The sequence below is a fragment of the Daucus carota genome, chromosome 7 (assembly GCF_001625215.2).
Source record: "Daucus carota subsp. sativus chromosome 7, DH1 v3.0, whole genome shotgun sequence".
NCBI classification, from domain to species: domain Eukaryota; kingdom Viridiplantae; phylum Streptophyta; class Magnoliopsida; order Apiales; family Apiaceae; genus Daucus; species Daucus carota.
In genome coordinates this window covers 21,808,416-21,819,115 of record NC_030387.2, presented here as the reverse complement: position 1 = coordinate 21,819,115, position 10,700 = coordinate 21,808,416, and the positions used below count along the sequence as shown (strand labels likewise).

The 10,700-nt window shown below is 30.8% G+C and overlaps 1 protein-coding gene across 1 annotated transcript; it reads right to left on the bottom strand.

The window, feature by feature from the left end:
* Window positions 1–590: 590 nt before the first annotated feature.
* LOC108195314 (uncharacterized) lies at window positions 591–10,224 on the bottom strand. The gene is made up of 4 exons (XM_017362272.2): window positions 8,695–10,224; window positions 8,528–8,578; window positions 8,315–8,387; window positions 591–897 (listed from the first exon to the last, which is right to left on the bottom strand). The coding sequence occupies exons 1-4, from the start codon at window positions 9,741–9,743 to the stop codon at window positions 739–741; spliced, it is 1,332 nt and encodes a 443-aa protein (XP_017217761.1). The 5' UTR covers window positions 9,744–10,224; the 3' UTR covers window positions 591–738.
* Between the last annotated feature and the right edge of the window lie 476 nt (window positions 10,225–10,700).

Genomic DNA, 10,700 nt, shown 5'->3' with positions numbered 1-10,700 from the left:
CATTTAGCAAATGGGCTACTGACTGGCTGCGAAATTGGCATAACTAAATAGGGGGCAAGAATGATAACAGGCCCAAAATTTGAGCACTGATCAAGAACTACTATGTTCATGCATGCCATACCCATTGGTTTCATACTGTGAAAAGATCTAAGATAAACTTACAATTTTGAGTATTCAAAATTTTTCTTCTTGCAGAAGAATCAGAGACAAATTTTGTTCGTATACAGATAATAAATTTTAAAATCAAGAGAAAAACCAAATAAACAAGCTCTTAAAAGCTTAAATTTTAAAAAGTGGATCAATTTTGTTAGGAATCAAGTTAACAGGTAGCACATGACATATCTACATATCTGGTGGAGACTGTTTTGTTGGATTAATGAAATTCACCATTACTTAAAAAGAGATTTAAATTTGAGAAATTTGAAAAACCAGTAAGCCAGTGCATAATAAATATCAACACAACAAATACTCCGAAAAAAAAATTAGCAAACGATCTCACAAAGTAAATAATAGTACAAGAAAAGCAGAAGGGAAGAGGCATGTAAGAATTAAAAGCCAGCCAGTCTCCAAGAAAAAAAGGGACTTGGAAATGCACGAAAAAGCAAGAGTAGAATGTAATAATGTTAAGATTATATAGTGATACAAGTTTGGTCTCTCAAATACTGGGGAATATTTGATCTCTTTTGAAGCAGGCAGAGCTTCCCCAGAGAGAGAGAGAGAGAGAGAGGAAATTAATAATTAAGCAGAGGTCCGACCATAGTGAAGGACCATAAGATGATGCTGAAGTTGATCAGAAGAAGAAAAGGAAGAGGAGTCCCTGGGATTCCAGATGCTGTCTCTTACGTGCTGCAACGTCAAATATGGCATTAGCTGCTGCCCTTTGCATCTTATCTCTATCTGTTCTTGCCATCAAACAATCAGTTCTTAAATACTTGTATATTCCAGGCCCATGCATAACAATTTTACAGTTCTGTTACTACTTTCAAATTAATGTATAAACAAGGACAAACATTCATTTCTAAAATTTTACATGATCAGGACTGAGTACATGTACATCACACATATTAATATAGTCAAAAATTCATTTCGACAATTTTACATGGCAGACTGAATAATCACACACACTAATACAATCAAAATATGATCTAATTTTATCGTTGAAAGTAGCTTTTGCAGCAGTGATTTCAATCACAATTCACAAATAAGTCTAAATGAGCATCGTATCACAATTCAAAAACAAGTCTAAATGAGCATCGATACACATATATGCATAACATAAAGAGTAAAACATATACTAAAAGTATATGCATAACATAAGGTGTGTACTTGGTCCTTGCGTAAGCGCACATAAAATTTTGCATGTTTAATTTTCCTGTACTAAAAGTGAAACTTAAATTGAAAACGAGGCCTACGTAGTACTGAAGTCATGCTCCGTCACATGCAAGCTTACGTTCAATATGATTTTGTGTGCCCTTTCTACAAATTATCTACAACAACTCTCGCCCACTCTTTAAACTTTAAAGTATCTGCATGTTTACACTAACCCTAGAATATTGCCCCCGATTTAATCATTATGATCCTGGCCCCGCCAAGCCTTTAATCTTAAGGGAGAATCATTACACCATAGACTTCCATTTACTTGATAAATACCATTATACCAATATACCATCAAATAGTATTACTTGATAGTAATATACACATCTCTTATCTAAAGTAGGCATCAAACAAAAAGGCCGATGACCAATTATGTCATTACAAAAGGTGGCGGATCCAAAAAGAACGGCGAGGAATCTGCACAAGTCGCGCCACTTTATTACCTATCCTACTTATATTTTCTCCTGCCAACCTCTCTCGTTAGCGTTGATGTTTAATGTTAAGTTATCGTTAGGATGGTTGGTTCATAATTATTAAGTCCGGTTAACGAGAATGACAACATCAAAACATGCATAAATGTTTGGATTAATTATTTAATAGTGTGAAATGAAATCCAAATTTTTTTAAATAGTTAAATCATAATACATGTCCTTCTCATCCTCGCAGGGAAAAGATATATGTAGTATACATGCTCTGAGTGTAAAGGAATAAATGTCAGCTATCAAATGTCGCAACAGCTAATTATACATGCATGTAAGCATCATATTGGACGTCACAGCAACTTTTTCATGCACGTCTTCTTCACCTTGTCCGGCTTTTATTCTCTCCCTGCCAAACCTTAATTTATTAAGGACCTCGAATATAATAAACTTCATATGGAATCTCATGTAATTTTAGTTGTAAGTTCATCTCATAGTTTAATAATATGAGTGATCTCATTGTTTAAGATATTGTTTATTATTTTAGTTAAGAATTCTATATAATAGGAAATGTTCTCATATGACTGATAACATTTTACTTTTAGAATATAATCATAAAGATTTAGTATATATATTTTATATTATCTTAATCAATAATTTGGTCCAACGACGCTCTCACGTTATTAGTAAATATCAGTTTTATTTATTCACCTACATCATTCATACTATTTCTTTCTTGTACATATAGGTGTACAGACTGTACAGTTTAGACAGCTGAATTAGAATATAGCAAGGGCCTTTCCGGATAATATCAGCGACTCTGTATATAGGCATAAATATTTAATAGTGAACACATTCCTTTCACATACCGCACAGTATTATACCTGTACGCAATATCATAACTTTATTCAACAACTTGGAATGATTGTGGTATGAATTAGTAAGATCTCGCATGCATGTATTGCTTTTCCACCACGTATATAATCATATATCAAACGGAAGGAGTCGTGAGCGTGTATCTGGTTGAGGAATGATACTGGTGAACGTGTTTAACAGTTTTGATAGTTATGATATTTAAGTAACAGTTTATATTAAAAAGCTAAATATAAATAAACTACTTATATAATTAATTTTAGAGGTTTGTTATATATTTATTTATAAAATAAAAAAGCTAACTAAACAGTTATTTAATAACGAGCAGATAATTTAATTCTCTAACTGTTAATTATAATCATGATTATTAGTATATAAATTTATTATTTATGATCCATATGGATATGAAGATGGAAAGTTTCTTTTTGAATTTCATAATCACCCCTCCACTTGCGTTTAGACATGGAGCAAAAGTTGGTGTGAAAGTGGAATAAGTTGATGATGAGAGACATGCAAAAGCATGACGAAACAATTTCAGTTTCTTTATAATGGGAAAATATATATATGCTGGGACGTCGATTAGCAATTACGACAGGTGTCCGTGAGGATTTTTGTGCCCGTTTAGCTGTACATGATAGAAATGATTGGGCGTGTAAGTAGCGGTTCTTATTTTTTTCGATTTCTTACCCTAAAAAGAATTAAGAAGGAGAACAAAACCCAACCAGCAATGATCAGGATTGTCAACTAGCTCGTTAGCTCGGCCAGTATAATCCAAAATTGAAGAAAGCCTTTTTCTTATAAAAAATTAAACATGTAAAAGTCAATGCACTCGATTGAGTTTGCAGAGGGGGTGATATTAAAAACAAGAAATCAGGCCTACCCACGTAACAAAGCTAATCAATTCGATGACATGCTTCTCACGTATCCTATTGCTAATCATGCATCTTCACAAATCAACCTCTGTGCGCTTTCTTTTAGTTTCGCATCGTGCCACTTCCAACCCAATATACAGCAATGATCAAATCAATTGATTTACGACTACCAATTATATTTTTACTTATAATTTTTGGGTACGACAAGATTCGGACCACATTTAATTATTAATACTAACCCACAACTCTATTTTAGGTCAAATGATGGATCACATACATTTTTAAAATAATAATTTGATTTTATGTAATAAATAAATTATTAAAATTTTAAGGATGAAATTGTTAGAATATGATCCTGGTAAGCCCTCTTCCTAACACCTTGAGGTTTTAGAAGAATCAGTCACTTAACATAAATGAAGTTATAACAGAATCATGTCCAACTGCCAAATCAATCAGATTTATTTTGGTAGGAGGGATTAGTATATATTACCTTATTATTATCAGTTTAATTATGTATGTATTTGTATGTGTTAACGCTCTTTGTGCTGGTCGGGCACACACAGTTAAAAAAACGCTGTATATTTATATTTTTATATACACTCGCTGCACCATAACAGAAAATAGGGTTTTACATAAGCCTCATATAGGCTGCTACTCGATTAGTATAAGCAAGGAAATTTATATGTTACACATAGCTAATCCGTACCTATGTGTTTCTCAGAGAAATAGTAGTACTAGTTTAAAATAAACTAAATAAATACTCATACTTCCTTAATATGGATATGAATTTCGAAAGAAACCGATATGATGATATACAGATAATAACTTTAAGAACAACAGTTAATAACTAGTCGAGAATGAGTAACAACTAACAACTAACTCTACTCCTAAATGAATTGCGGGGCTAATTTTAGGAAGTACCCTAGACTAAGAACGAGTTTGCAATAAAGTAACAGTACTGATATCACTGAACTATATCATAAGTTATAAATACACTGTATATATATTATAATAATATTGATGCATTATATAATTTGTTCCTCACCTGGTTAATTTAAGAAATTAATAATTTCAAGGAGCCTTGAACTTAAGCATGTACGGAGATTCAGGTTATAAACGTTCATGGATAAGTACTGCCTAGCCGCTAGTAGGGAGCAAAGAATATGCACTGATGATGTCATTATAGGCATGAACACACGGCCCGCTGTAATAACTTAATTAAAGTGGTATTTGGCAAATGCTTTTAATCCCACTTCTAAATTTATAAGTTAAAAGCACTCATTTGATACTGTTTGTATAATAAGTGTTTGTGTAATAAGTTGAGAATTACCTAAAATAAACTGGAAATACTAACTTTTGTTTCTGTTTCATGACTTCTACAATTTAATCACTAGTCTCCCCTAAGTGACTAAGAACCTCTTTTTCAAAATTTATATATACTCATCATCCATAATTATAAATATATAAAATAATATCCTCAATAAATATAGCTATGTTTCTCTTATTATTGTAGAAGACTGAAGTGATATCTTCTCTTTTTTATCATTTAAATTATTTATTTGAGAGAATTTCTTATTTTTGAAAATGTTCCCACCCTTTAAGTTAATTAGAGCATAAATAGATTTGTTATTTTCCCGCATGATTTTGGGGCAATAATTGTTCTTAGAATTCATGATTGCATTTGCATACAAACTAGCTTATATATTATACTAATTTATGTTTAATTTGATGTATGTACTGTTTATAAATATTTATTTGAATTTTTTAAAATTTAAAATTTAATAATATAATAAATTTTAATATTTAATATCCCAATAGTTTCATCTCACAACATATAATGCCATATTTAGGATAAAAGGAATATATAATACCATATTATGATACGGTTTATAATTTACACAGTGACTAAATTTTAATAATACTATATTAAAACTTTTAATAATAATGATAATAATTATAATAATAATAATAATAATAATAATAATAATAATAATAATAGGAATAATAATGATGATATATTAACATAATTTAAATGGAGATGAAATATGTATTATCGCTATTATATTGGTACTAAAATTTATAATTTAATATTAATTTATTACAATTATCAATAATTTGATTATTATTAATTAGTGGAGATTTTAATGTCCAACAACAAAATTAGTACCCGTTTGGCAAACACTTATTCTCAGGTTATAAATCAAAAATAACTTATTTATACTATTTGGTGTGGAAAGAAATTATAAGCCGACTTCTCACTTATAAGTCAGAATGTAATTAAAAATTCAAAATTTGATTTGTTTTTTTGAAAATTTGATTTTACAACCGTGCATAGAATCACTTTACAAGATAATTTATACTTAATAAATTTTAAATATATATACACATAAATCAAATTTAATTTACGTTTATAAGTATAACCTGTAATAAACAAGTTAAACCAAAGACCTTATATACACATGATATGCGGCCCTTATAGACCACTTGAATATTACTTCATCATTTTTACTTCATTTATTGGGATATTCTTGTTTTCATTTCCGTGTTTTTCGTTCCAAAAATTATTCATATTTTTGACATATTAGATTTGTAAATATTTTCTTATAAATAATTACACAAAATTTTAATAATATATAATTTGTAATTGAATAAAAGTTGTACTTTTACTAGAGGACAAGAAAAACGGAACTATTAAGGAAGGACCGTTAATCCATAATATAATGAGGAAAAATTCCTAGTCAAGAATACTAAAACAAAGCAATATTAGAGGGTGATAGCGTAGTTTTCAGGTTAATTATCAAATGGATCACTTATTTTAATCCAATGTATTCTTTGTATATCATTGCTAAATTTTTGGTTTCACTTAAATCACTCAACACACTAATAGTTACCTTCCTTTAAATCAAATTGAAAAAACTAACCGAAGCAGTTGAGGTTGGAAAATAACGGTTACTTCTGCTGACTGTATATTCCACTTCACTTCATTTCACAGTAAACATCACTTTATTCCCCAGTAAACATAAGTTTGCTTAGTGTATTCGGGATTGCTTAACTTTCTAGCTTTATTAATGTAAAATCTTTTGTCACATTTTTTATATTTGATTTATTTATATTCTAGGTTTATTAATATTAAATCTTCTGTCACCTTTTTTATATTTGATTTATTTACTTTCTAGTTCTATTAATATAAAATCTTTTGTCACATTTTTTATATTTAATTTATTTACTTTATAGTTTTATTAATATAAAATATATTGTCACATTTTTTTATATTTGATTTATTTACTTTCTAATTTTTTTTGGAATTCAAAGAATTAAGAGCTGCAAAATTTAAATAAAATATAAAAACAAGCATAAATGCAAGGAATGACTTGGAATAGAGCTATATCTCAGAAATTCGTTATACATTACTTGTAGGAATTTCTTTTAGTTTATTTTTAGTTTATCTGTTAAGTTTAAATTTATTTTATTCCTTCAATCTACGTAAGCGCCACGTGACCTCAACTTAACGGAAAAAGTTATCTATAATGCTTTTTTTTATTTAATTTAACGGCATGCAATTGTTAGTCTGTTGAGTGATTTATGTGATGCGGATGATAGATTAGGCTGGAATAAATGATCCATTTGATAATTAACCTCAGTAGTTTTCTCACTCAGTATCTTAAAATTAATTTTGAATTTTGATATCTATCAAACCTCTCTATACGCTCTAAACCATTGTATATTATATACACACTCACATGAGGCCGTCCTGATTACCTAGGATTGAGGAATAAAGCAGTCAATTACCTTAACAGGTTGATTTCTAAGTTTGATTAGCTTATAAAACCTCCATAGCTGGTATTCTAATTAGGTGTGTTGATGAATATATAATTGATAGGATGATATAATTGGTAGGCTATATATAAGCCCATACACGCACACATGATCAGTACACATATATTATGTATCTAATATCTATATAGGGATAAGATCAAATAAAAACTTTTTTAAGTTACAAACTTACAAACTTTTTTTTGAATTTTTTTATTCTCCCATTGTGTTAATCCTTAGTTATAAAACGTATCCATGTTGAAAATTCTTGAAAAAACATCATAATTTTTAAAAATAACGCATAAATAAATCGTGCATTCAACAGATTTGTAACTGGGGTTCAACATCGGGTGTAGAACACTAATTATAATTGTGTTGAATATATCTATACAGATGCTTAAACTATACCTCTAGGGTTTAGGTAGGGTTTAAAAACATAAATATTAGTTATATAATACGTTTAACTTAGTTCTTACATTGAAAAATTAGTTTATGTACTTCTCCAACACAATTTTAATCGATGTTCAACAAAATATATTAAAAGAATGTTGAACTCAAATTATATAGATGTTGAACGCATAATGTTTGTAAGTTTGTAAGTTTGTACCAGAACCCACCCCTATCTATATATATATATATATGTGGACGTACGTAATATTATGTATATACTCCATACTTAACTCTCAACACCTAATTTTGATGTTGCCTAATGCTGCAAAAGTAAGAGAGCGCCTATTTCTGTTCTCATGTTTCTTTCATGTTGCTTATACGTACCATGTTACCAACCCATATATGTATGTCCGCCAACACGATACTTGCAAATATTTTTACTCTAAAACTATAAATTTATATATATGAACAATCGATAAAAAACATAGATCGATATCATATCATTCGTTATTTTTATTTCTACAGAGACAATTCAAATAATCAAAATGCAATAGGGGTGTATAGGATACGTACCTCGGCCTCGCTGTCCAGTCTCAGCTTATTAACCAGATACTTTATTATCAGTCGAATCGTCATCTGTCTGTCCCTGACCAAAGGTAAAATTGTTAATTAATTAATTAATTTTCCTCCAGAAGAGAACTAATCTTGCAGTTTTTTAAAGAAAATTTATAATTGAAGGAGGGAAAAAAAAGAATTTAAGTGATTAATAGAAGATTAATGATTTACTTGATTCTTAAGTAGCTCTTAGGTATCTGCGGCAAAAATGGTTCTTTGGCTCTGCATTAATAAACAAAGTGATGAGTACGTAGATGAATAAATATATATATGTATTTATATATAGTATAAGTGATGGTATATTTTATATATAGCTTTCGAAATTATAATATACTTACTGAATGTGAGAAGCTTGTAGCGTAAACCAAATACCGGAATGAGGCCTTCTGGGAGGATCCACGACTCTGAAATCGAACCGTGGCAGGTGATGAGCAAAATCTCCTCCACTAGCCGCGGCTGTACCGTGGAGCTGAAAGGGTAACCGAGACAAATACGAAGCCCCTGGAGGCAACAAAGAAGACGAAGACGAAGATGATGACCTAAAAGCCGGCCAGTACTGATGATTAGTGTTGTACTCTTGATAAGTACCTACATCTTGTTGGTTATGATAATTAGGATTAAAAGGGTAATGAGGTGACGTGGTCGTCGGAGGAGGGTAGTAGTGTTGCAAGAATAAATTATTCGGGCGGGGCGGTAACACCGGAGAATAGTAATACTGTTGTTGTTGTTGCTGTTGCTGTTGTTGAGTAGACGAAGACGCTGCTGCTGCAGCTGACGACCTATTCATCAGAACCGCGGATTCTTGTGTAAAATTACTAGTTTTAGCCTCAGTGTTAACCATAGAAGAAGAATTAGCAAGTAAATCAAGCTCTACTCCCCTCGTCTGAACAAGTTTGTTGTCGTCATCGTGATACTGATAATCACTACTACTCCCGGTCGTCGGCTCCCTGTGACTCCCAATACTCAACTGAAGCCACCCTCCTCCTCCTTGTTCATCTTCGAGAGGATTAATATCTTTAATCAAATCCTTGGAGCTCGACCCCGCGGCTTCTTCACCGTGACGATCATTCGTTTTACTCATTTCCGCTGTCTCGGTTTTCGATTCGTCTTCTTCACCCATGACTTGATCACTATACGCAGATCCCACTAAATAAGCTGTTTGATGAGGATCACCACTAATTATTTTTGAACAAAAATTATCGTATCCTTCTTCCCCTTGTACCTCCTCTTCAAGGAGACTATGAGCGCCGAAAATACTCTGATTTAAATAAACACCATAACTAGAAGTACTGTTAGCATTAACGTAGCATCTGTTTTCACCTGTATAACTACTAAAATTCTGATGATGATGAGTTGTAGACGTTGCTGTCGGAGGAAACATGGTCATATTGCTCTAATAGTATTAATCCTACGACCTCTCTTGTTTTCGCAACTTGTAAGTTTGTAACTGACACTACAACTTGTTTCCAACTTGTTGAGCTCATCCATGAATGCTTTCATGGCTTGAAATTGGGCAAAGGTTTGTTCTTAGCAGTAGCAACAACATGTTTCGAGAATACCAGAGATTAAGCTACAAGAAGAAGAAGAAGAATTAAGAGGCAAAGCTATACCCATTGACCGGGAACTTTAATACATGGATCTGTTTAATATATGAATGACAATAATAAGATGTCAACAGATCGAGGTATGGAATAAACCCTAATTTCGAATCTCACTTTCTTTCAAAATTCTCTTTGTTTGGAAGCTTGTGAGGTTAGAGAAAAAGTGGGTATATATGTTTTATCAAGCGGTTGTTTGTTTGAGGGAGAAAGAGAGATACATTTTACATTCCATACACATATAGAAAAAGAAATAGGTAGACAGATGGTGGTCAGTCAGTTGCACTCAAATATTTTATTCTTCGATTAATATCTACTCATGCATTCTCCCTAGCTCTCTCTTTCTTTCTTTTTGGCAACTTCAAGTATTACGTTTACGTTAAATTGCTTAGACTCTCGTGTCCTCATCGTTTTCGACTATTGAGAACTCTTAATTGAGCAATTTGTAATTTAGATAATAAATATATCTAGTTCTAATATACTAATGTTTCTATCTGTTTAGTAGGAAAATATTTACTAATTATATATACTGTTTACATGATTAAAATTATGTTATATTATATATATAAATGATTTATTAGTTTAAATTTAATTAAGCTAATAATGATAGCTAATCTTTCTAAAGAGATTCTCATATGATTTTTTCTATATTATTTTGTTAAAGAACCTCTTTTAATAATAATGAGAGTAATATATATATATATATATATATATATATATATATATATATATACTCATGATCAAAT

What these genes read in the sequence shown, in the direction of transcription:
- LOC108195314 (XM_017362272.2), bottom strand. Translation starts at nt 9,743, where the DNA reads ATGACCATGTTTCCTCCGACAGCAACGTCTACAACTCATCATCATCAG. An exon ending in CTACAAGCTTCTCACATTCA is followed by an intron (nt 8,579 to 8,694) that starts GTAAGTATATTA and finishes TTATTAATGCAG; the next exon opens with AGCCAAAGAACCATTTTTGC. An exon ending in GACTGGACAGCGAGGCCGAG is followed by an intron (nt 898 to 8,314) that starts GTACGTATCCTA and finishes TGGCAAGAACAG; the next exon opens with ATAGAGATAAGATGCAAAGG.